Source organism: Megalopta genalis, unplaced genomic scaffold, assembly GCF_051020955.1.
Source record: "Megalopta genalis isolate 19385.01 unplaced genomic scaffold, iyMegGena1_principal scaffold0101, whole genome shotgun sequence".
Lineage (NCBI taxonomy): Eukaryota > Metazoa > Arthropoda > Insecta > Hymenoptera > Halictidae > Megalopta > Megalopta genalis.
The window spans coordinates 129,877-157,402 of record NW_027476170.1 but is presented as its reverse complement, the minus strand read 5'-3'; the positions used below and the strand labels follow the sequence as shown (position 1 = coordinate 157,402).

General features: G+C 35.6%; 1 protein-coding gene and 2 long non-coding RNA genes across 3 annotated transcripts; 2 read left to right on the top strand and 1 right to left on the bottom strand.

Annotated features, from left to right (window-relative positions):
- Positions 1 to 507: 507 nt before the first annotated feature.
- On the bottom strand, positions 508 to 2,176 carry LOC143262255 (uncharacterized). Its single transcript, XR_013036151.1, has 2 exons — positions 2,097 to 2,176; positions 508 to 1,998 (listed from the first exon to the last, which is right to left on the bottom strand). It is a non-coding gene; the product is annotated as an uncharacterized LOC143262255 (long non-coding RNA).
- Positions 2,177 to 9,449: 7,273 nt separating this feature from the next.
- LOC143262254 (uncharacterized) lies at positions 9,450 to 11,776 on the top strand. Its single transcript, XR_013036150.1, has 2 exons — positions 9,450 to 10,719; positions 10,806 to 11,776. It is a non-coding gene; the product is annotated as an uncharacterized LOC143262254 (long non-coding RNA).
- Positions 11,777 to 25,650: 13,874 nt separating this feature from the next.
- Positions 25,651 to 27,100, top strand: LOC143262244 (general odorant-binding protein 72-like). The gene is made up of 4 exons (XM_076528154.1): positions 25,651 to 25,781; positions 25,849 to 25,930; positions 26,028 to 26,116; positions 27,008 to 27,100. The coding sequence occupies exons 1-4, from the start codon at positions 25,752 to 25,754 to the stop codon at positions 27,098 to 27,100; spliced, it is 294 nt and encodes a 97-aa protein (XP_076384269.1). The 5' UTR covers positions 25,651 to 25,751.
- The last annotated feature ends 426 nt before the right edge of the window (positions 27,101 to 27,526 follow it).

Sequence of the window (27,526 nt, the reverse complement as noted above, 5' to 3'; positions counted from 1 at the left end):
ACTGGCAAATAAAAATGGTACCCTCAAGCACACGTAATACACACGTAATCAGTTCGTAATTTGTAAAGAAAAGTTACTTTTCATAGATGAGATTTCTTTTCAAGAAATGTCGCTGAGAGAAGCAGCTGTAGCTAATTCGAGAAGCGGGGGACAAGGCTATAGACGCTGTCATTGCAAAAGGAAGTGTTCCACAAATAAATGCAGTTTTAAAAGCAAGGGACTCTTGTGCAATTCAAAGTGTCATAATAGTTTAAGTTGTTGCAATAAATAAGATTTGAATCACATAAGTAAGTAATTTTTTTATTACTATTATTTTCTTTTCTCATGTAGAATGTACCGTGTATTTTAAATCCTTGGTCATTCCTTTCAGAAAGAGAGGCGAAAAAGTTACGTCACCCTTGTGGCGTTTTATAGCGACTGAATTACGGAGAAGAAAATATAAATCTCCAACATGTTCAACATTCACCATTAGTGCATGGTGAATGTCAACATTTACCGGTGTAAGTCAGAAATAAGAGTATTTAGCAAATATTTCGAACATACACCAAGCGACTATGTGAATGTTGGCATTCACCGGAGAAAGTCGACATTCTCCAGATTTCGGTGTTTCACTGTAACATATATTTAAACTTATTTATATGTATATTGGACAGGAATTCTCGAGAATGCTCCAGAATCCCATAAATGTCGATAAATGTCGATAAAGATAGTCTTATTTCTCATTTCTCGAAAAATGATGAATTTTGAGAAATCAGAAACACAGGACGTATCCATGAATGGGACAGTGTATCAAAATAATGTAATTCCTTTGCATTCATTTCTAGTACAAATAATATTGAAAAGTACTCTTAAATAGCATAAATCATATTTCCATCTTTGCAATAACACATTCTTGTAGTAAATTCCAACTGATTAGAAAAACAATCTTTTTGATGAACGCTAGGTACTTTTTTGTTATCAATGTTTAATTCATATACAATCGATTTACCACGATTTTCAACGATTTTCACTAACTGGGCTCTATGCGATTAAGTCATACTAAAAGCTTTAGCTGTTAACTTTATCGAAACTCCAACAGTTATAACCTTACTTACAGCTTTTTTTCTTCATTCTATGTTAACGCGATTTTTTTGCGAAAACATTTTTAATAACTTGTAAATTATATATAACTCCTAAATATACCTCAAAAATCTAAGCATAACAGAAACTGCACTAACTTTAAATAAAGCTCAAAAATCAAAACTTAGCAGATGCTTTGACGAGATTATCTCATTATACGACACCTATGTACATATGTGATGTTAGTGATTACTCCTTCAATAAACAGTCTCTGTGTTCCATTCAAGAACTTGTTAACAACATTAAAACTTTAACTTGTTTACTTACTATAATAATTCTTGAAAAATTACCTGACTAAATGCAATAAATAAAAGCTCTATCAAAAGTAACAGTACTTCATACAACGTTACGAGGAAAAAAGGAAAAATATTACTTTCATGCGTAACAAAAAATTAAATGTCTGTTATACCCTGTCAGACAAGTCTGGTTCGACTAAATGCATGTAAAACGCTTGCTAGTGTACTTTGCTTGAAAATTTATATCAATTTGGTGCAAAACCACTGCTTTTGGTTCGCATTTAATATGTATTTCGCTAACATAAAATCCCTGGCGTAATACGGACACAGATGGCTCGGTATTTGGAAGCAGACGCATTGCGCTGCCAAATTAATGGCGAACTTGGCGCAATCTTATAGCGAAACATTTTGTTTGAAGAGGACAGGTCGGTAGCACTTATGTGTCAGATGTAGCAGTGCTATAAAGTTTGTTCTCGATTTATTTGATATAACAGCGTACGGTAGGATTCTGTACTGTACTAATTCTACGGATAAACTTCCTTATGGAGAACTAATGGGAGGCTTACAGTACTTATTGTCAGCAACTAAAACTTGTCCCGACACTGCATTCGCAATAAATTATTCTAGTTGATCTATAGAAAAACTGGTAAAACAAGATATATCAAATGTAAGGAGACTTTTAAGACACTCGAATAGAACATACATAGAAAATACAATATATTAATTTACGTATATATTTACGTATATATGCATGTGCTCAGCTCTGCCCAATAATTCTTAATGAACTCCTAGAGAAGTATAATGAAATGGACTTACCAGAGTTGAAGTCATTGATTTATCGGTTATTAATTTCTCTATCACTCACGGCAACACACTGACTTTATTGTACAAAATATTAATTATTTCCGGTGATCGCCGATCGGCGATCAGCGACAACGAACATCATAACGAAAAAAGCGATTGAACTCGGAAACCACTAACGGACTTATAAAAACGACCTTCTGTCATCGCATCACGTATTCGACTGAACACCGTCGGAGACCGCCAACGATAAAGCGGCGAACGGCAACGCCGGCAACGCACCCCATTCCTCGGCATTAAGGCTGCAAGCGTTATGATTGGCTCGTCCCTCGGCAGCTGTCGTCATTCTCCGTAACAGGTGGTAAATTTCGTTATTTTATGTACATTCCGTTGAAACATACGCGTATATTTTTCACGCAGCAAGGTGAGTCTGCCCTACTGTACCAAAATCGCGTGTTGGGTTTCGAATGACACGTTATCTTTGACCATCAGATGTAACATCTAACGTACCTTTCGATTTTCCTACTGTAGCGAATAAACCACACATTCCGAAGAAGTTTTGTACGTTCAGTCAGTTTTCTTCTAATCGTGTAGTCCATGGAATCATGATATTTAAACAATGCATTTCTGTTCTCTCTCCTTCCTATACAGTTATTCATTACAATATGTAGCGTTAAGCGTTTCGTAATAAGAATCTTCTCCTTTCTCTAAATTAAATATAACTGTGTCTTCCAATTGCAACAGTTAAAAGATTTTTATCGACATACATTGTCACTCACATATTTTTGCATCAGTTTAGAACAATTTTAAGTTTCTGACATAATAAACAATTGTTAATATTGAAATAATTTAAAAATGAATGAATTGATCGAATATACGTCGAACCCCTTTGATTTTATTACCTTCCATATGCGATTTGGCATGGATTTATACAGATCTTGGATATACGTTTGTTATCCATCCAGTCATTCCATTCATGTACAATAGCATTTTTTAATCCTTATACGTTTTGCTATTGCGTACCCCTTTTGTATACATCGGAAACAATTTGTATCGAACAATTTTCTATTAACCCTTTTCGGCCGATGCCACCACAGTGACGGCATTCGCAAGTCGTCGCAAAAGTCGCTGCCGCCAGTCTGGCGGCAAGATGTATGTAATTAAAAAGGACTCTATATATCATAAAATTTGTGTTCAAAATTTAAATTTATTTTCATCAATGCATATATAATGCATAAAATAACAAGCCAACAGAAGAACGTGAGGCCACTAACACACTTAAATTTTGTGAAATGTTTAGTCGATGAGTTAGTAGGAAATTTCCGGCACCAAACATCATCTACAGCGCAACCTTCAACATCGTTCGTAGACATTAGATTAAATAATAAGCTTCATGTAATTTCAGTTCAGTTCAGGAATCAAAAAAGTCTGTGCAGTATGTTCCGACAGGAAAACTCGAGGAAAAAGACGAGAAACACATATGTACTGTGATATCTGTACTCGGAAGCCAGAACTTCATATCGGTGATTGTTTTGCAAAATACCATACTTTGGAAAATTACAGAAATTAAAAATTTATGTTTTTATGTATTATAAGTACTGTTACGGCGACTTGTCCAAATCAAGTCGCTGCAATGTGAAACTGCCCTGTTGTGAACAACTCCTTAAAGAATAATAGAAGAGAGGGGTTGCCACGGAGGTGTCATCCCACTTCTAAAAGATCTGAATTGTTACTGTATCGAATTGTGTTATAGTTAACATTCTTTATTGTAAATAAAATGCCGCGACGCGATAGAAATGGTGTAATTCGCAACAGTACTATAAAGATAACAAATCAGTTTCAACGAATTCTGTGTTTTGTAATATCCATATATTTGCTTTATATCGCTAATGGAGAAATAACGCCGAAAAGCTAAATTTGCTCCGACTAGCTGGTACTAGCTGGCACCCCCATCAGAGAAATTTTCCGATCGCAAAAGGTTAAAGTAATACATAATTTCCTAAAATATATCGATAAGCGAGCAATTTTACGTGTAACTTCGAACTCACAGTTGTCCATGTTATGTGTAGCAATATGCATAGAATAGTAGTATTATAGCTTGTGGTTCGCGGTCAAAGTGACTCACTCAGGCCTGCACTAGGTGATACTGAACACCTGGGTGATGTAACACGATGATGTAACAAGATGATTCTGGTCTATGTGCAGTTTATAACACTATGTTACAATGATTCTCGATTTCCATGCTCTGATGATACGTTCTATGCTCGAGGTTGGTTTGTTTTCCTTGTATTCCGTCGTCAGTTCGTTTGTTTCGTGATTGGTTAAGAATGGATTTTGCTGTAGGAATGTAGTGTTTTCTAATTGGACGGGGATGTGTTTGAGGAAGTTTAGGTTGAGAAGTAGGAAACTCTCAGGAAGACCTTTTTGGTATTGTTTTCCGATGTGTACTTATATATGTGTCTGCGGAAAATTTGAAACTTAAAGATAAAACTAATTATATAAGATAATTATATACTTCATAATTATTGCAAATTAAGAAAAACTGTTTTATTGTTTATTACAATGCGTTGTAATCTTCTGAACAATATAGTTGATATTTGTAGTAGTATGGTTGATATTCCATTATGTTAACTGTATATGTCAGTATACGGCTGCTACCATACGTCTTAGATTATCGAGTTAATTCAATGCTTCCAATTCACATCCTCTTATCGATTCCAGTCGCTAGTATCAAGACTACCACGGTGCACTTTTGCCGCTTGAGGTGTACCAACTTAATAAGTTATGAGGCTAACTAACAATCCGTATACCTTGCAATCTCTTGTAGGTCGCGATGGTGAAACCAACGTCGTCGGCTCGTCCACAATTAACAAAGCTCTTATATCTTCTCAAGAAAACAAATCCTAAGTCATGCACGACTGCCATACCCCTGCGACTCGTAGCAATGAAATACTGCATGATGAGAGGCAATGTTTCGCGTTCAAGGGGGTCAATTGGAATTCGCTTGAAGGGGAAAACGAACTATAATAATATTATCTATTATAATTTAATTATAAATATACTGATTAAATTACAATTACTTATACTTAAAATACTGTTTACGTTCAATCTAATAGATTTATGTCGCACGTCTTTTTGAAATAAATTTTCATTATGTTTGTAAAATGATTAGACTATGTAGCGCGCAACTGTTCTGCTTATCTCTCTTCTCTATTAATATATAATATAGCGTTCGAAGCGTAATCGTCGGTTTTGTCACAAATATCAATACCATTTCGTACGTAATTAATGTATATAACGAAACATTTGTAGCATTGATCGTCACATGAACAGAATCAAACAAAACAGTTGCCCGCAAAATACCCCAATCATTTTACAAACATAATGAAAATTTAATTCAAAATGTCTTGTACATTACATTGCAATACAGTTTCTTCTGATTTATTTATTGCACTAAGCACCAAACAAGTTTTATACGAGATAAGTAGAAAATTTGGATTTCCGTTGTTTGAATTATTTTTTAATTTCAAAAAAATTAATTTGAATTTAACTATAGTATTAGATTCGTGACAACGACAAAGCAGAATATAAACATTTATATTATAATAAAATGTGGAAACATATTTGTTCAAAGAAGAACACAAACAAATGAATACGAATTCCCTACTTTAAGATATGTAATTTTATGTTTACCTGCATGTACCATTACTTAAAAAAAAAAAAAAATGCGATTCATGAAAATCTTCGTTATTTTGTAAAATAGATTGCACGCTGGTAATATCCGTACCGAGTACTTAGACTCAAGATATTTGGGTTGTATTATAAAGACATAATCCTTTGAAACCGACGACGATACTAAAAAATGTTTCAAACGAAATTTGAATGGTTTTAGGGAGACATATGAAGAACAATTTTATTTGTTTAAATGGAATCATATATTTTTTTAGTATACTAGTTGGTCCAGCTAGTCATTCTCTTCATAGATATGCCTTAGTATTTTTATAAAGAGAATGACAAAATTAATCGACTTATATTTATTATTTATACTTATATTTTTTCTCCCGGGTTACAAAGGATCCAATTCCTTTTGCAATCAATGATCCTTATCGATTATCCTACGTACTAACCTTAATACCAATACTTCTCTACCACTCTCACTCATGCTATAGATGCGAGTGTAAAAAGAACCCTGATAATAAAAATACAAATAAAAATAAATAAAAAAGATACAAAGCCCATCTATTATTCTTCTTTGCCTCTCCTCTCTCTCTCTCTTCATATCCTCTCTTAGAACTGTCTTTACTGCCTCTTTTTCTTCAGACCCCTACTGTACTTCACATGTTATTTTCATTATACTCTCTGTCATCCTCCCTTGTTTGATCTCCGTTTCCGTTGTTTTTCCTCACTCATTCTACTCTATCTTTTCTGTCCGCCATCTTATTCCCTTTCCTATCTTCATTTAACTTCTCCATCCATACCACTCCTCTTCCATCTTCATTTAATATATTCTTTGTCTTTCCTTGTATCACATCCTCCTCCATACACCTCTCTAAGTCGTGCTCCCTTGTCTCTGCCGCCCCTCCATATCTCCAATATATCCTTTCTCCCTCATTATGCCAACATCATCCTTCCCTTGTTTCGTTACCTAATCTGCACATTGCTATCCTGAACCATCTCGTTTTCTTCCCTCTTCTATTCAAATACTCTGATACCCTATCCATTCTTACCTCCCTATACCACTTATTATATTGAGACTTCACCATCTTACTATAGTTTTCCCCTCTTTACATCTTTCTTCCGCTTCATTCTATCTTCTTTCACTCCTCGCCCCGCTTCTCCTTCTCTAAAACCGTTCTGCCCATTCGCTCGCTCAAATACTTCTTTCTCTACCTCTCTTATTTCGATAATTTCGTCCTGTCTACTACCCTTCTTTCTATTTATGCCAGACATAGCCACGCCCAATCGCTCCCCTTGTCTCCTCACAGCTTTTGTCGAAACCTCATGCCTTTTAGCAGCCCATACTTTCCACTTTACCGTTTTTGTTTCCTCCTTTACTGCGTAACCTGGAGTTACCCAGTCCAGTTCTAGTACCTACCTTATGTATCTTTGCCGTAAGGCTTCCATACACTGCCACCGGCCATATTAATCTGTCACATAGTCACATCCTTCCATTGAAATTATTTCTGAAATATCTCTTCCCTACTTCCCAGATTTCTCTCATTAACCCCTATTTCCTTCTCCCCGTTTATACACTCTCTTTTCTTTACTTCACCGCCCAACATTCACTACCATTGTTTTACCCTTATTTATCTCTAGTTCCTTATCCGTCACGTGGCTCCCGAACCCTCCTATCATTCCTATGATAAAAAAATATATGATTCCATTAAAAAAAAATAAAGTTGACCTTCATATGTCCTCGACGCGTTCACTTAGAAAAATCTTATTAATGTCAAATTACGCGTCCCCCGAAACCATTCAAAATTCTTTTATAAAACATTTTTTAATATCAACGATGGTTTCGAAGATATTTGGGTGGATCGATTTAAATGGGTTAATGTTAAATAAAGATAATATTTATATTAAATAATGCTAATTTACTAAGCCATTTAAGTTATTTGTGCTAATCTTTTTAATTGGAGAAAATTGAAAAAGAACGTGTTTGCCTCTTTTATGTAAAATTTTCTGTGAAAGGACCGAGAATGATAAAATGATCAAAGCTGTCCTTGACGGTTTTCCAACATAAATTACACCGATCGATAGGTGACCGAGACAAAGTCCGCCAATTTCAACCCACTAGCAGAGTTCCAGAAGAGTTCTCTTCTCCTTCCTCCTCGGTGGTTTCATAAAATTTTGAGAAAATGGCCTATTTTGAACCTAATTATTACAGATTTTTCAGTTGAATATCGTAGAATATCGAAGAATATTGCCAAAAACAGTGATGTCAACTTTTGTCAGATTTTTTGCAGAGATGGAACAATATTGCACAGAAACTGATCTTTTAACATTTTCTCCGTACGTGATTTTGTCCACGTAATAAGTATATTATGCAATATTAAACAATTTTCATTCAAAGAAGCGAATATTTGACTAAAAACACGAAATTCAAGATATGAAACTATGGTATGCATGTTATAGCAAAATCTTTGTACAATTACAACGTCGACGGTTGGAGGAGCGAGCGAGTTACGAATCTTTTGGACGCGATTCCGGACCCGATGAGGCTAAGTTTTTTTTTCAATCTTGCTCTTTCTGATTTCCTTGCTATGTGATTTCCTCATATGTCTTCAAAAGTATTTTTTTTAATATTTTAAATATATTGCTTTGGCAAGAAAGTAATTTCGGTTTGCACCATAGATAGCGTTATGTTTGCATTGTCATTCTTTTGTTAAGGTTATAATTTTGTTGCCTTCAGCTTTGGTAGTTGACACGATTAGGTTACTATAGAGAAAAAAGTGCAGTATAGTTTTGTTTACAATTGATAGCTTGCTGTGAATTTTAACACGGAGTCCATAAATGAACATTTCAGACACATTTTACATTTTCATTTTCATAAAGGCAAGAAAGTAGCTGAGGCTCACAAAGAGATATGTGAAATTTATGGCGTCGATTGCTTAACAGAACGCGCGTGTCAGAATTGGTTCAAAAAATTTCGTTCTGAAGAAATCGCGAAAATCGACGAAGGGTCACTAAATGCGACACGCATACCACGTTTCCTCAAGCCCTAGGTCTCGTCGCAACATCCGTGATCCTCCCGGAGCCTGTGGCCATGTTCCCTTGGCTCCATACTATCACACTTGCTAAACGAAATCTAACGCAACGGTAGCTCGTTCGACAGTGATTTTTTGAGTTTTCGGCAGCTACGCGCGGGAACTGATCCTTCGTACACCCTACGCTATTTACTAGCGGGTATTAACCCAATTGGTCTGCCTGATAACAAGTTATGGAATTCCTAGAGGACCGTCTCACAATGGTCCTGTAGTCGGAGGTCGAATCCACATCATCCACTCTTCATGGAGCCCTTCCTCTTGGAGTGAGACGACTGTAAGATCTTAAATATGGATGTTTCTCGGAATTCCGGCGTTTTGTGGACTGTGGTCCTGGTCGTTCCTGGGTTGATTGACCCGTGTGTGAGTTATCGCTGTTCATCCCTTACACGAGCGTAGCACGTTTTGGTATCACCAGCAACCGAGTACAGTTTCGTCTCTGAAATCTCCGCCGAACTCGGAGAATGCGGTCCGGTTTCATGCGAAATATAGATTATAAAGAGAAGGTGACTCAGTACCCCTCCGTGAGGAACACCTTTGTAAACGATTCTGACTTGGTCCTTTGTAAAGTCTGCAAACATTTCTTTTTGATAAATGAGAAACCTAATAAATGTAATTAGTATTGTCGAACATCTTGCATAAGCTAATTTATTAATCAGGATATCATTATTTACATTATCAAACGCCCCCTGATTTTCTAGATTGGTGGCGACAGTAGTTTTCTTATTAATAAAGCCATCTTCTATGGACAAAGAAAGCTTCACCAAAATATCAGTTCATGATAAGCCTTTACAAAACCAGATTGATTAGTCGGTGGTATGTCATTGTATTTCAACTACCATTCTAGTCTGTATTTAACTAAAGTTTCAAATAGTTTGCAAAAACATGATGAAAGGGCGAGTACATCCAAAATCTGTATAAATCACTGCCAAATCTCATACTGCAGGTAATAAGAAACAAAGGGGGATGTGCTCACTATTAAATAAGTATATCATATTCAGTACATAATATTGCAGGTTACAATATGTGTTTATTATTTCTTCGTTATTATATGTTCTCATTTTGTTCCCCATAATGTTACGAATCCCATATTCCGAACTCCTAGTGTTTGCATATGACTCGCCATTGAAGGAAAATTTACACATGTGTTATTGAAAAATTAAAAATGGTACACCTAGGTGTACACCTGGATAGCACACATTTTTGACGAGGAGTGTAGACTGCAATCGATTGTGCGCTCGCACCCGGCACCTGTTCTCTCCCTCGGAAAGGATAAGCTACTCGGTTCAACCGTAACTTCACGGCCTCATTCTCTTCTACACCGTTATCCTCGCCCTATCGATGCAGTATCGCGATTACAATTTCACAAAGCCTGATGAAATGTCCAGACCGTCTATGTATCTCGAATTCACCGTTAGTTCCGTAAATTCGTCAAGGACTTTCCAGGTGTTGAATAACGTTTCTATGACCTGCTCGGCTACAGACACGCGATCCGAAAGATGATACTAAGTTGTATTGTGATAGCAACTCAAAGGGATTCTGTCTGTGCGTATATTGTATCAATATACAAAAGAATTTCGAGCATTGTATTTTTTGAAGAGAACGGCAAATATCAACATTTCGAAATAAAAACCCTGTCTGTAGTATAGTAAAGGGAAATCTAGAAATATGGAACAATCCCTAAATATGGAATGATTCTGAAATATAACATTTTGTTATTGTTAAAGATTTAACAAATTAATATTAATTGGTACTCATGTTTCTGTTTCCCGCTATTTGGAAACTTTTTAAATAACCTAGTAAGTTTGATGTATATTTCGTATATATTTCTTAATTTGTCACACCTATTAGTTTCATCTTTTATTGTTAATTATGCACCTTTCAGCAATATCTGTTAGTGCAACCGCGCCGAGGGCTCCCGGGTAGCTGAAGGTAGCAAGCGGCGGGGAGACCTACGCTTGGTCGAATTTCCCACCGCCCGCCAGCACAGGATTCTTTGTCCCCTATAAGGAGAAGGGAGGTGAGGTACTCACAACCCCCCAGTGTGCGGAATGCGACCCTCCGCATCGCTGAAACATTGGATTATAGGTGGGAGAAATAATACCCCCCCCCACACACACCCCGGGATGAGGCCGGCCATCATCAACATCCAGATAACTGGCTAGGCGAGATGGAGCCGCGGTACTATTCTATGTCCCCCTTTTTAAATCTCCGTGGGACTACCCACCAGTAATGATCTGTTATATAGGGTGTTCTCGAAAGGTATACAAAGGCGGGTACCAGGTGATTTCTCATAAAAAAACATGAAGAAGATATAGAGTAACATTTTTTTTATTAGGATCCAGTTTTAAAGAAAAACAAGTTTGAAAATTCGTAAATACTCTCTCTCATACTCTTTGTACATACTCTCTGGTGGTAATAGCCATAGTGTACAAATCAAATTTTCAAACTCGATTATCTCGAAAATATATCGGTAAATTCAGAGTAATGGATTCTCAAAAAAATATGGTACGGATGAAGCCTTTAGTAGCTTAATGAGACATACAGCCTATCACGTATTTTATACGTGAAATAAATTGTTGAAATAAATTGTTAGCGATAATATATGTCGATAAATATTATATTAAGTATATACACATTGCAAATAAATTATCGAAGAAATGAGTGACAATGTTAACATACGTCGGTGATTTCAACGTACCAATCCATAAACAATGTCGAATGAAATCCGGTGTCGGTGAAATTGCGTCAGCTCTCACCCTGTATGTATATCATACAAAAGTAGAAAATATTGTTCATTTATTTATGTTAAATGATGGTAATATTTGTCCTAAATAAAGATAATTTATTAACCTATTTAAGTTATTTACATTAATCTCTTTTATTAGACAAAATAGAAAAAGAATGTATTTACCTTTCTTATGCAATTTCAACCGTCGTCAAATCGCATACTGGAGGTAATAAAAAGCAAAAGGAGGATGTACTCACTATGAAATAAACATATCATATTCAATACATAATATTGCAGATTACGATATGTGTTTATTATTACTTCGTTACTATAATATGCGCTATCATTTGTTTATTTACAATGAATCGCATATCCCGAGCTCTTGGTGCTTGGATATTACTCGTCATTGCACACCTTGATAGCACACCTTTTTGACGAATGTGTAGACTGCAATCGATCGTGCACACACATCTGTCGCTACCTGGTCCAACAATAATCTCGCGGCGCGAGCGCGTCATGTAATGACTCAAAGCGTATAAAGCGTACAGTTTTGAGTTGCTACACGAAAAAAAAACTGCGGACAAGTCGCGCCTAGAACGAACAATCTCTGATCCGCAATTACGATCCACGCGAACACAAAGGGATCGCGTATTATAAAATTAGCTTAAGTGAACTGAGCGACACATACGAAGACTCAAGTCAAGAGATAAGTCATTAAGCAAGAGTTATGTTGTTGGTAAAGTGACTAATTGATGGTCGTAATATCAGGGGTTATTCAAGAGATTTGTCGCTAGTTGGAAAGCAAGGCGCATTATACGTAATACGTCTCTCTTCCTCGTTCACTACCTCGCCATTGCCATATCGATGCGGTGATACGGTTTACGATTTCACAAAGCGTGAGGAATATCCAGAGCTACTATGTACCTCGAATGTACTCTTATTTCCGTAAATTGGTCAAGAACTTTTTAGGTGTCGAATAATGTTTCTGTAACCTGCACGACTGCAAACAAGTGACCCAAAAGATGATACTAAATTGTACTGTGATAACTCAAAGGATTTCGGTGCGTATTGTATCAATATACGCAAGAGTTTTGCGCATTTTATTTTTCGAAGAGAACAGCGGTGACAAATATTAACATTTCGAAAGAACTTTGTCTGTAATATAATAAAGATCAGTCCGAAATATGTATGTGGAGCAGTCTCTAAATATGGAATGAATCTGAAATATAAAATTTTGTTATTGTTAAAAATCTAAAATACAGTTTCTGTTTCGTACTATTTGAAAACTTTTTAAATAAGCTGATGTATTTTTCATATTTTCGTACCTTTATTTGTCATGCTTATTTATTTCGTCTTTTAATGTTAATTTTATACCTTTCTGTAATATCCATACGTTTTTATAAAGATATGTACTTTTTAAACGAAAATACTATATGTAATATAGTATAAAATGAAAAATTTTATACCTGCACGTCAAGTTGATATTTTGATATCTCAACTGTTTCTGTCCCTATTGACATGTTTGACAACTTTTTATACCCACATGATGATACTTAACAATTGGGCAATCGTTAAAATTGAATACAATATGGTTTAAAAGAATAAACCGCTAATAAAATTTTTTGCAGTTTTGGTCATGGAAAATATATGTAAGCAGCGCGCCACTCAAGTACTTGGTGCGAGACGCTACCCCGTCGCATGATTCATATCGCTACTGAATTCCATGTCTTCTAGGCTCCATATACATCGACGAGAAGATATTATGTTCTTACGTTCTCGTGCATTCACGCTACGAAACCCGCACGCGCGAAGCGCGCCGCCATTGATACCTATTTTTTTTTCATGATACATTATCATGTGTACATTAATATGAATATACAGTAATGCCAGAACTAGTAATGCTAACTTTTTGGAAGGCCACATGCCACGATTGCACGCACACATACCTAATATGTGCCTATCACGTAACTTGTAGCTCCGCGGTTTTTCTTACCTGACTCACACCCAAGCAGATCAATTTGTTTTGTTTTCACTTGACAAACTCCGAGGACCTTTGCGTCAGCCTAGTGAGAAAATAGATAAATCACATAGGCGTAACAATACCACCGCGACTCTCATGGCACAGCCAAATTGTTACACTCGTGGACAAATTACTGTATATTATGGAAAGACACACCAAACAACTAACTATCGAATGCCTTCGCCACGAGCTTCAGTTGTGTGTTAACTCATTATTATCAACGGCAATATGTATAGGGAAAAGTTGTTCGGAATGATGATTTTGACAATATATTTCAACGTGAAAGTCATCCGAACGTAATATTTATCCAATATATTCAATGTACTAAGATACAATTAATACATCTCTATTACATAACTTCTACTATCGTATGGTCTAGAATTAACAAGTAGGATATCTAACCCAAATAACCTAATATTAACATAATTCTCGAATACTCTATACTTTACTTATGAACGCCAAACATTCTATGGAATGCTTGTATATCATATATTTGCCGGTAACATACATAGATAACATACATACATAACAACATATTTCAAAGTCGAAGTAATCCGAACTGCCGTCTCTTAAACTTATTATTTACCAAAATTCGGATCGAAATTACATTAGGATTAATATACTAAGATTTAATTGCTACTACATGAATTATAATAAGAAAATAATTTTGACGCACATTTCATTCGGTTTAATGTACTAACTGTATATATAGTCTACAGCTGCGAAAAAGGCTTTCGGAGCAAACGTACCATCATTGTTTACGGTCGCCTTCTTGTCAGCATAAAATAGTACCTATATACTGGCTTGAATACGAATCATGTGTAATTAAAGAGTGGGCAAAATTGTCAACAGTATTCACGCTTACAAATCATGGGTTTAAATGTGAGTGTAGAATGTGGAGCTTTTTATCAGAATCTGAATCGCACATCATCTCATAGAAGTGTCATATATTATATTCAGTTGTAGGTACTTGCGATATGGAAATATGTAGTACTCAGAAAGTTAAATGTATAACAGTTTCCAGAAAAACCAGTTTGTCATTTTTCTCAGAATTTGCAGAGTCATGGGTCGGGTTGTAGCTTGAGAAATTCCTAATCTTCGGAATTGGCAACCGGAATCGCCAACAAATGATAATTTTACCACAAATGAAGAGCTGCATTCCTAAATGAAACATTCAGAATGAAAATATGTAACTTTCAATTACTACAGAGTTGTGTAAGCTTGGTAGTTCTCAGTACACAAGCGCGAAATAATAGAGTTACTTGATTTAGTACCGAATCGATGTGGGAGATCACCCTCCTATTAAACAGTGTTAGTAAACAAGCTCGTGGCGGAAAGGGTGATCGAATCTTTGTCGAGTGCATGGTCAAGTCCCATCATAATAGTGATAAAGCCGATGGGAAAATATCGGTTTTGTCTAGACATCTGATAAATCAACGAGGTTTCCATGAAGAACACGTATTCATTATCGTTTATGAGCCAGATATTCGATATGTTACGATCGACCAAGTACAGTATGCCACAAAAGTGTCGGTATACCTTCTGAAACATAATAACTTTTTAAAACTCAACGAAGTGACTTGAAGTTTTAGGTGATAAAGGGACTAGTCTATTAAACGATTACTAAAATACTTCTTTTAAATTTTGTTATTACTTGGAATGTTATTACTCGGCCAATGGAGTCATGCCCTCCTATCCATCGAAGCATCGAGGTCGTCGACGCTCCCACACCGACCGGTATGGTTCGGACTGTGGTTTATAAGGCGGTCCAATTTCTCAAGATCATTTTTTAGCTGGCTTTGAAGAACCGTTCGGTGCAATTCAAAAACTTGGACTACTATAACGGGTACTGGCAGTGGTTGCGGAACTACTGGTCCAGCCAGTGCACAATGTGACTGGATTACCTATGGCAGTGACCGGTATGGCTGGAAGAGCACCAGCCGTTACCTCTGCCCCTGATGTCCCGAAAATAGAAGGGTACTGGCCGAACGGGTGCGCGCAGCCCGATACCATAGCCTGAACCAGTCATTCCGTAAAAATATAAATTCTATAAAAGATAAAGTTGATCAGACCACGGGAAAATGTGTTAGATCGGCTTTGTTTATGCAAAAAAAATTAAATTTCACTAAAAATGGGAAATATATAGATTTTAGCACGTTATTTGACTACTAAATGTCACTTTAGACTAATATCTATAATTGTAACAGAAAAATTAATTTATTCACAATTCCAATAATTTATTTAATCAAATATTGCAATATTTTTTTATACAATAATTTGAAAAATAATATGGTTTATTAATGCTATCTTTATTTTTTGTACAGTTTAATTGTATGCAACTTTGTAAATATTGATGTTATTTATTATAAGTTTTAACTGAATGTTTTCTTATCTACTGTAGGGTAATACTGTTTATATTCACAGTTACAAGTTGTTTTCCTTTTTCGTCCTTACTGATACAAGTTAAATACTCTTTCATTAACATTATTACTCGCTTAGCTGTGTCATTAACGATTTGTAAATTCCCTTCAATTCTTGTTGCCGCAATACAATTTTCATCTGTTTCTCACAATGCTGGGTCCTCAAACATACAATCTATATTTACATGGAAGCTTGAACAAAATTTCAATGTTTGTGTACAAACAAAATTATCTATGCTAATATTTATGTATTGTTCGATGTCTTTAATATGGATAACCAATTTTTTATAATTCTGTTCCTTTTCTGTGCTGAGTGCTTCAATCATCTTTTTCTTAATTTCTAAAGAAATATGTGGATCGAAAAATGATAATCCCACACTTTCTGGTGATAAATACCATAAGTGGTTGATCAGTTTTTGAAGCGTAGCATTACTGATGGCTTGGTCAATCTGTTTATATTTATATAGATAACTTATTAATTCTAATTTTAACCGAGGAGCTATCGCAGACACAGTTGTGCGTATCTAAGCAAATATATATATACAGGGTGTTTCACAATTATTTTAACAGCCGAAAATGAGGGGTAGCTGAGGTCATTTGAAGTAACTTTTTCCTTTGCGAAAATGCAACCTGCGACTTTGTTTACGAGTTATTAACGAAAAACACTGACCAATGAGAGGTGACGGCGTGAAGTTCGAGAGTCCGCAGCACGAGGCTTTGACAGAAGGTCGGGACGGACTCGAGCCACGTTCGAAGTATTGAACGAATCACGAAGCGAGAACTTTCCGGATTTTTTTATTACGTAACAGTGATATTTTTAAGAAAAACGCTGTTCACCCTTATTTTAGAACGTCTGAAGAATATTTACTAATTTTTCGGACCCGAAATAATATGTAGTTTAATCGAGACAGCCGTTTTAATTTTCTGGTGTGCATGACACCTCATGTGTACCATACGAAATTTTTATGCAAGGTGTACAGTGAAGATTAACAAAGTTCGTAAATGATATTTTAATTTAAATAATTCCATGTTCGAACAGAATTCAACGAATGATTTGCAAAGCTGATTTAATAATAAATAATCGCGTTAAGGCACGTACAAGATTTGTTTATCTTAAATATTTTCTAAATTTTCCTCACTACTTAAATGAAATTCATCCCTGAATATATAGATTTTTATATATTATATGGCCTTAGCCATCCACTTTGCCTTTAGAATCATTAATTCTATGAGCTCCTTGTAATCATTCCTTGGTTGTGTTTGTTGTAAATTCTGTAGTGTCGTTTTAATCTTTTGGTCGATATCTATTACATTTTGTCATATAAATTCATCTTCTGTACTAGGCTTATAATTATTTTTATCTATGGAACTCCATGAATTTTTTAATTTTTTAAAAAGTGATATATCTGGACCCGTAGACTTCTTCATTTTAATTTCAAATGTAGCACGTAAAATTAATTCATAAATGTGGTGGCGATATGGCAAATACGGTAATTCCTTCTCCAACTTTTGTCCCAATAGAACGCAAGCTCCGTGTATTCTTCCGGTGTTGGTTGCGATCCTACCAAAACAAAGGGCTTCTATTTCAGTTGAAAAATTCCATTCTTCATAGGAAAGATTGCTAACGCTTGGTCGGAACCAGTACCCGATGGTATGACTGGAATACTCAATAATATTTTAATTTCCCCGCAACTTATAACTATTGGTAATCGTTCTACATTTTTCTGGCTTATATCTGATACAAGTGTAGCGTCCCAATGAATAATTAACCTTGTTGGATTAAGTTTTCCGAATATTTCTTGTAACTATTTATTATTAAATCAGTTATGTCGTGGCCTAAACCTTCTGCCGAAGCCATAACGATTCGAACTGCATAACGTCGCTTACTCTAAAATAATCTAAAGCACCTACTAATTTTGGGGTAATAACCATCTGCTTTCCTCATCTTTTCTTAAGGTTACTCGACCCAGGTATGTCGCAGTCTAATGCCTCGGTGTCCTCATCGTCAGATACCTGAGACTCCGCCAGTCTTAACGGGACTTCCGTCGCTTTATCGACGATGGCATCATTTTAATTGTACTAAATCTATAACGTAAAAATATATTTGCTATAACTAGGAGAGATATATATGAAAACATTAGAAATAATTACAAAATTAGTCGATGATGCCTGAGCTCGTTGCAATCGCACCTCCTCTTGTTTCTTCCGCTCTGATTGTTTTTTTCTTTCTTTGTTAAATTGTGATCACTAGATCCCATCGAACCGGCTCGTTCTTTTTGCCTTTGTTGCCGGAGAAATATCTTATCTTCCAATCATCTAATGAATTTACAAATTCCTGTTCTCGCCTTTTTTGTAGATCATTTCCGTGATTCGCGATTTTGTAGAACGTTCGCCATTTATTATAAAGTTTTTCCACTTTAGTTACATAACCCGATTTTTGTTTTACTGGAATTCTCTCTCGACTTTTCCCAGAAAATTTCTACTTCTTTAATTACTAACATCGAACTGTCCGTTTCTTGACAACTTAACACCAACAATTTGTGATTCATAATGATCTAATAAGAATAATTTAAAATACTCACTGCATTATTTCCGATGCGAACTGTTCGGAGTTTCGGCCTGGACTGAAGCGAGTTTTTTTGTTGAAGAGCATACGAAAGGTATAAACGTAAGTATAAACGTAAATATAAACGTAAAATAGTGGAAAGTGTTTAAAGGATCTAACATAAACACTCCGGAGGTCAATTTATTAAGCGAAAGATTCGCAAGTAATCGCAGTAAGCAAAACCGTGCTGACAGTCACTTACATTTCATATTCTAGTACTCTCGTACTCATATATGCTTAGACTTTCGAATAAACTATTTAAACTTTTAAGTAGATATTGTTATCAAATAGCCAAGAAATGATACTTTTATTGAATAATAATAATTTTTTTAGCGATAACGTTGAAATGGAGTTACAGATAGAATTGGAGTAAAATTAAAGAAATTTTAAAACTTCAAGTAGATTATGACACGTCTCTCCTACTCTTAGACTTTCGCTTTTTCAGAAATTATTTTTATATCAAATCGAACAAATCTAAGGAGTCGCATGAAAAAAATTGCGATGGTCGAAAAATATGGTCCATCCTAGTGAACACTCTCAATCGAACACGCTGCTAGCCCTAAACCGGGAATACACTGGATGTCCCCCATCGAGCAGATAACCCCACGCCTCCATACCTTTTCGACCTGCGAGAGGGTATGCTCCATAATCAAGAAATCCTCAGTCAAAATTGCTGAGGGCCATTCGTGGAGGATTAAACTCCGCCCCGCCCCCACCTGCGCTACTTCCACTACTACTACTTATCCCGTTCACTCCTACTTTAGTCAAAGTCGATGAAGGTCCCAAGGGGCACTAACGCCGAAGTAAGAAAGTGGAGTAAGTAGACTGGATCATTCTGAACCAGCCAACTTCTGCAAAGTATCACCCAGTAATGGATAGGTAGCGAGGGTATGAACACGGATAAGTACTCAGCTGTTAGTTAATTGTGGTTTTTGGACCCACCCAGGTTAGATTAAAACGCAACCTTAAGCCACAATAATATTTTTTTTTTATCTGAACTAATTCACTGCCATTTTGTATAGCTGAGAGAGGGACTAATCTACCAGACAATGACTAAAATGCTTCTTTCTAATATTGATATTACCTCAAGTGACAATATAAATCCAAAACTCATGTTTTTTAACTTTTTATGCATATTGTAGATCGTGATTACTTATATGCATGCTGTGAATTTCATTCAAATCGATTACATCGCAATTTTTTGAGAATTTCAATGTTTATCCGGTAGACGTCCTGCACTTGCGTAGTCGAGTGTGGTTAAATTCCATATATACACTGGGCGGCAGCTCCTGCTTCTCCTCAGCGGCCATCTCTTCTCGATCTTTTACAATTTTCTCATATATCTTTAAGGGATTTATCGCGTTGCGTTTTCAAAATTTCTTTCATATCTCTATACTGATCATTGATTCCGCGAACCGCGCGCGCGTGTAATATACCAGTTCTCCTTGTGACGCTTACAATCCCAATGACGCACACTTCGTCGCAAGACCACTCGTGTTACATAATCATTCACGGATTCTTTTCCTTCCATTTTGAAAAACTTTAAACCATTGCATGCATCGATCCTTTGATCCTGTGCTGCTTACGCATATGTTTTTTAATTTTCGTCCAGAATTCGTAAGCATTGTTTTCTGTAGCAAACTGCAAGGTCTGTTCATCTGATAGATGTAGTCTTATGTATGCTACGGCTTTATGGTTCCTTATTTTCAACTCGACCTTTAATTATTCCGTTATCATATCTTTCGGTATTGGCTTGTTTATTGCTCGAGACAATTTCTTTAGGGTAAGGATTTCCATTTTCTATATACAACTGGTCACAACCGCGCTCTACTATCAGATTATTGTTATATTTAAGCACAAATCATTTTGAGTGTTATTACGAGGCTCATAGACGCACGTTTCTTTCTGTAACTCTCTCGCACCCAGAAGGCATTCGCTGCAGGATATTGCCCATTTCTTGACTTATTACCTTCAAAGTATTTACTACTTCTTTAGTCAAAACAAGTGTTGTCAAACTTGGCATTGTCGTTCGTAATGGTCATTTTACCATCAGATATTTCTTGCATTATCCAGGTGTCCGACGATGGATGTTTCGACAACTTTTTCCTTTCGTCGCAGTTTTTCTTTTTCCGTTTCCTTCTAATTCATCGTGTTTCTATACGCGCTTTCCGGATCCTTTCTCAATTTTATTAGTTTCTTTAACTGACTAATAAATTCTAATAAGCTTTTGTTCGTCAGGCGGCACTTCGAGATACAACTTTTTTTTGTCTTACATGTTTTGGGCCGGCTCTCGCATTCCCATACAAATAAAAACTAATCGTACATCACTTCTTATTGTTCTTTTACTAAATATTCTGTATACCGCGTGTTCGGAAAATCGTGGTACAACCGGCAAGGGGGTGATTCTACATGCAAAAATAAGTTGAGAAAGAGGAATACCATTTTTTTATTTAAGGCTCCGTTCACAATTATTATCTCCGGCAGTTCTTCATGCCTGTACTATTATAGTTCTCGAACTATATTGTAAATCTTGATTGGATCTGCAAAAATAAATAAATTTAAATAATTGGATAAAATCTATTTGAATTTAAATGCAAACAATGATACTTGCCAATTTTTTAATTCCACTTTTCTTGGATTCCGTGGACGAATTTTTAACAATGTTTGTATCCTCCATATGCGCTGTATTACACTGGCCGATGCAATTGCAAATGTAGTTCGCTCTAAGCGACTTACCTCTGTTGAATTTACTGTCCATTATTTCTGGTTATCTAAGAAGTCCTTATTTCTCGATTGGGAGTGACTTCTGGACACCCTGTATAAAACCTAGGCATTTATTGCAGCTGAATCAAGGACGTTGAAAAATACTTGGGGAGATCATTTACGAGATTTGGACGTTGTGCTATGTTGTGGTATTTTTCAATTGGCAACGATGAATGCCGCGGCGAAATAAACAGTTCGCATCACCGCCATACGTTCACCAGACCGCCAAATGCCCGTCGAACGCCACTTTCAAATTGTCCCTTCTTCTAGTCAACCGTTCGGTAATCAGCGCCTGATGATGCTTGCCTTTGAGCATCGTTCGTTAACGATCTTCTGCGATACTGTCGCTAAATACAGGTTTTGTTGCATTACACTTTTCTTTGCACCCTTGCACCATACAAAGAAGCCGTGCTTCGCACATTGTACAAATGTAGTTCGTGTTATCAGTTATGTTGTAAAAATAATTCGAGTGTTTGTACACGTGTAATTTGTAAATACATACGTTATTGTTACACATTAGACATGACTGTGATATTATTTCCGTTCCTCTTTAATCGCCGGAAAAACTCTATTACGTCCAGTGCAAAACACTCTCTATATTATAGAAAAAGTCGTGCAGCAAATTGAGGAAAGACGAGAACGTTGAATTAAAAAATATGACATTGAATCGATACCCTTCTTCTCTACGTTTGGAAGACTACAAAAAACATAGTAGGGTAGAATGGGGTGATGGCGGTCAACAGGCAATAACAGTCAGCATTGTTATTATGAAATAGTAGTTCCAAAAATTGCCACTATTTTTTGTACCGAATCCTAACATTTTGTAATGACGTGTCGCTGATGTAATATTTTGTTCACGCAACACAAGGTGTAAGTACTAATTGTTAGACTTTTCCTACAGCGTGAATGTATTAAACTATAATTCTGTCGTACAGCTTATATTTGATTTTTATTGATTTCAGATTTTTATATTCACTTTTAATAAATAATGGATATGCGGATAATGATAGTCACCTTGAAGAATGTTGAACAAAGAGAAGAACAGAAAAAAATATGGAAGAAGAATATAAAAGATAAAACTAGGTGAAACGACCAAAAGATCTTCTGATAATATCGACGAGATGAGACAATGAAATATGCTACAGATGCACTTCATGCATCTTGATTTTCTCGAAAAATATGTATACAAAGTGAAAAATATATTATAATCAATGTTATTATTTGTATTTTTCACTTATAATTTATTGCTTAAAATCGATACAAAATTACTTTAAATAAATATGTTGCCTCATATTTGAAAGGTATTGCAATTCTTGCTTAAGTGACGGCCATTACCCTATTCTCACCTGCCTCTACCGAACCCGAAATTGCACCAGTTAGGAGAGAATACTGGAACGAGAATAATCTGCAGCGTCTAGTGTCAATGGCCTGACTCCTTTCGATTAGTTGTAATCGAGATTAGAAGCACCTCAACAGAAAACTGTTCGGAAGTGATGGCGACGATACGAGCATTGCAAAATTCCTGCACATCCTGGCGCAACGTATTACGTGGGCCGCATTACTCCTCCTTTTCGGGCACAGCTATTAACATCTCGGATGATCCGCGGAAGCGGAGATTGCATTCGTATTTTAAAGACACAAAATTTGTTCGTTCTCCTACTGTCCGAATGGCCCGGTACTACTGAATATGAAAGAGTACAGATTCTTGGCTCGAGATAAGGAGCATAACTGAACCAATAACTACAAGTTTTATATAAATCACTATTTATTGTTAAGAAGATTGGAGAATATGAAAAAATAAACAGTGTATTTATATCTAAAATGTGGGGTAGCTGAGATCATTCTAAGTAACTTTTTCCTTTGCGAAAATGCAATCTGCGGCTTTGTTTACGAGTTATTAATGAAAAACACCGACCAATGAGACACAATGGCGCGAAACACAACGTGGTCAATCGATCGAGTGCCATGTGCTCCTACCACTGATTTTGACAGCTGAAGGGGGACTCTGTGCCGCGTAAAATCAATGAACAAGTCAAGAAAAATACCAACTTTCGATATTTTTTTACCACGTGGCAGTGGTAATCTTAAGAAAAAAGCTGTTCATCCTTATTTCAGAATGTCTGAAAAATATTGACTAATTTTTCAAGACCCTAAGCACGCTGTTGAGAATAGAATTCAAGAACAGTGCGAATAAATATCTCCGGATTATTGCAAAAACTTAGTAGAATGTATGCCAAAACGAATTAGTGCAGTTTTGCAAGCAAAAGGATTGTGGACGAAATATTAAAAGTAAAGGATATATTACATATTGTCAAGTATTGAACGTGGTGCAAAACCGGTTCAATTTATTGTTGTTGTCATTCCTAAATAACAAGACATTAATTATTGCAAAAATTTCTTATGTTACTCCTAACAGTGCTGAAAATAACTGTAATGTTTATTTTTCGTTATTCTTGTATATTCCTAGCAATAAATAATGATTTATGTAAAGCTTGTGGTTGTTGGTTCAGTTATGCTCCTTACTGTAAGTAGTTTTTGTATTCGTCGGGCAAACTACCCCGGATAGTGTTCAGTCTGATATGCATTAGACTTCATTGTTTCATTGACTAGAACGCACCTCATACCTCCAGATAATAGATCGTTGATCAATTGTGAATGCTTTCTAAAACGATAAAAGTTTTTATCGAAATTAATTCATCCATCGTTGAAATCTTGGCTATCATATACGTCGACTATGTGTGTGAAATACACTCACCGCGTAAAGTATGTGGAGAGCATTTCAAATGAAATAACTTTTCCAAAATTGGTCCAAATGACTTGAATTTTTTTAGATGTCAGAGGGACTAGTCTACTAGACAATGGCTGTGTAATACCTTTTTTTAATTTTGCTATTACTTGGAATAATAACAAAAAATGAAAAAACTGGCGTCTTTAACTTTTTTATCTGAGCCTATAACGAAAATTTGAATAATGTATTTTATAGATCTCGGTAACTTGTTTGCAAACTGAAAGCTTCATCGAAAACAGTTAACGCAGAGTCAAGCCGCGAGTGTTGAAAGATTTAAAAAAACTGCAGATTTCTAACGGGTATTGGTTAAAAGTGTCAAAAATGGAGACAAAACTATAATTTCCGTGATATTTAATTGTTTATAGCTCATATATCAAAATCAAAACGTATTTTATAAATTTTCGTTAAAAGCTGAGAGAGAAAACCTTGACATTCCAAGTAATAACAATGTTAAAGAAAGGTATTACGGCCATTGTGTCGTAGATTAGTCCCTCTATCATTTAAAAAAATTCGAGTCATTTAGATTAATTTTAAAAAAGTTATTCTGTCTGAAAAGCTATCAATATACAACCCGCGGCGAGTAACACCTTAAAGGTGAGTAACAATAACAGCTTTATTCTTGAATTAATAAGAAGTTCTCTGATCCATGAATAGTGTCTTAGCATTAACCCTATTTCTATCGAAGGTATAAATAACACCTTTCAAAATAATCTCTATTTAACAGTATTTTTACCAAAGGAGTTAAAGGACATCTTATAATAATTATTTTTCGAGGTTTTCTATGTGATCACTTCTTGACTTTCGCAACAGTCATCACTAGATTGCCGATTTGTGTGCAAAATAAATATTGTCTAAGCTAATTACAAGAACTTTAAGCCTAACAAAAATGTTTCCCTCTTTTCGCCATTTTAATAAGTTGCACACATTAGAAAGACATTCTTCAATTCATCTAATGTCTTCACTGTTTTCTATTTAACCTAGTTATTTTCGTCAAAAATGCATAAAATCCGCAGTTTAGACATCACGAACATGATTTTCATGTTAGATCAGCTGATAGAATTGTGTCTTAAGAAAATTCGTGCATGTAGTTGAACACTTCGTATACTGTCTTTGCGATCCTCTTTTGTTCACCGCAAAAATTAAGTGACATATCAATTTTGAAAAATGATACAACTTTCCAAAAGTTTTGTTTCACAAAGTGAATAATAGTATGAAGAATGTATAGCTAACAGATTTCCTTTACAATTTAATACGATCTGTAGCGGATAAAATGCGATAAGCATTTGGCTATGTGTCTGCAGGAGTTAGCTTAAACATAACACTGTTGTTCCATACTTTTGGAGATAGTGTTTAATATATTGTTTTGGTGAAGAGGTCGACGCAAGCTAGGTATCTGTTTGCAAAGGGAGGCGGCTGCAGAAGTAGCCTAGATTTATAATCAGGCGGAGCTGCAACAGTTCAAAATGAGGAACCTAAGCATCGTTTCGCGATAGGATTTCTATTCATGCTTGCGATCATTTGGGTAGCCGAAAGGGTGAGTTGATATCGATCATTCCGTATTCGCGAATTGCGCGAAGAAGTGACTCCGTTTCCATTCGTAGAAAAAAATTACCTTAGAAGAGGCCAAGAATACTGCTATGCATCTCAAGAAGCCCTGTCAGAAGAAGACAAATGTAACCGAAGGTATAATTAACTGAAGTAAATCGGATATTCGTCTGTATAACTCATTCTTACTCCGTTGAAACACCGCGACATTATTTTCATCGATCTTATCGTGCAGAACTATTGGACGGACTACAGAAAGGCGAGTTCCCGAGGAACGAGAGATTGATGTGTTTCATGAAGTGCATACTAACCTCGACGAAGACCGTGAGTAATATTTTCTGTATGTATATTGATGACACGAAGTTTCTTCTTCAACTGTCAAGATTTAAGATTCATGATTAATTTATTAACTCCTTGCACTACGATTTCTTTCACAGCTACAATTATTAGCATTTCTTCGTTCCTAATAGTATCTTTTAGAACGAGACAATTTTAATTTTAGATTAAAATGATGTAGATCGAGGAAAAGAATTCTACATTTATGCTTAATAGTTTGCTCCATGACAAAGTATTAATTTATGTAAATATTTACTTGTTTAATTATGACTCGACTGTGAACTATTATGCAAAGTATAAATAACGTGCACGAATCGCAACATACAGAAACCTGCGTTAATTAGCCGCAAATAATGCAACAGTATTTTGAACTTCATACAGTGATTTTGCTGTTTTGCTATTGATCTACTTACTTTAGTCATAATTTCATGAATCCATAATCTAGTTTCTGCCTTAAATAACAGCATGCGTGAAATTAATTTCTGATTCTTCGCCAGGTAAACTATGTAGTCGAGCTTAATTCTAATAGCACACACATTACATTTATTTTTTGCTTATAGAAGAAGTTTCAAAAACAGGTTGAAATACTAATCTAGAAAATAAAAAATATCTTTTATTAACTATTTACACTGGATCAGGCGCTGCCTTATCATTAATAGTCGGTTATAGTGATCAAGTCAACATGTAATTAAATATAAAAATTGTAGCTGTAATATAAGAGGGTGCTCAAAATTTTTTAGTGATAGCGTTCAGTTTTTATCTTTAAGAAATTAATACAATTTAATAGTTGTATAAATTGCACTTTTGTATAAATTGCAGGACAAGTTGCAAAATTCTATGCGTATCATAATTGATACAAAATTAATTATTTTCTTTTAGATGAGACACAACGAGGTGCTGTACGATTGGATCCTTAGAAATGCTCATCTAATGTTAGAAGAGAAAAATATCTTCCGCGAATCGAACACGTAGTCGAGATTTGTCGAGAAGGAGGTATGAAATAGTCTACGATTTGTTGGTTTACGGGTTAATAAGTTTCATGCTCTTCGGTTGCAGAGAGGTAGGACGGATTTTAACAGTTATCTCGGTAAAACTTCATTTTTAATCGAGAAATCATTAAGTATACCTTAATGTCTGTACTTTAGTCAATATATTCTACAGATTTTGTTAAAGCATTAATAAAATGAACCATTTAGTAACGAATTCCGAAAGATAACTGTGCCAAACATTGCCAATGGTAATTATAATATTCTTAATGATTTTTAAAATCGACAACCTTGAATACTCCGAAAAAAATTACCTGCAAAAAATCTTTGTTTTGCATCGTATTCGTCTCTTGATACTAGTCAATTTAGGTGGAAACGTTTAAATGGAAGACCCTGTATGTACAGTGCGTAA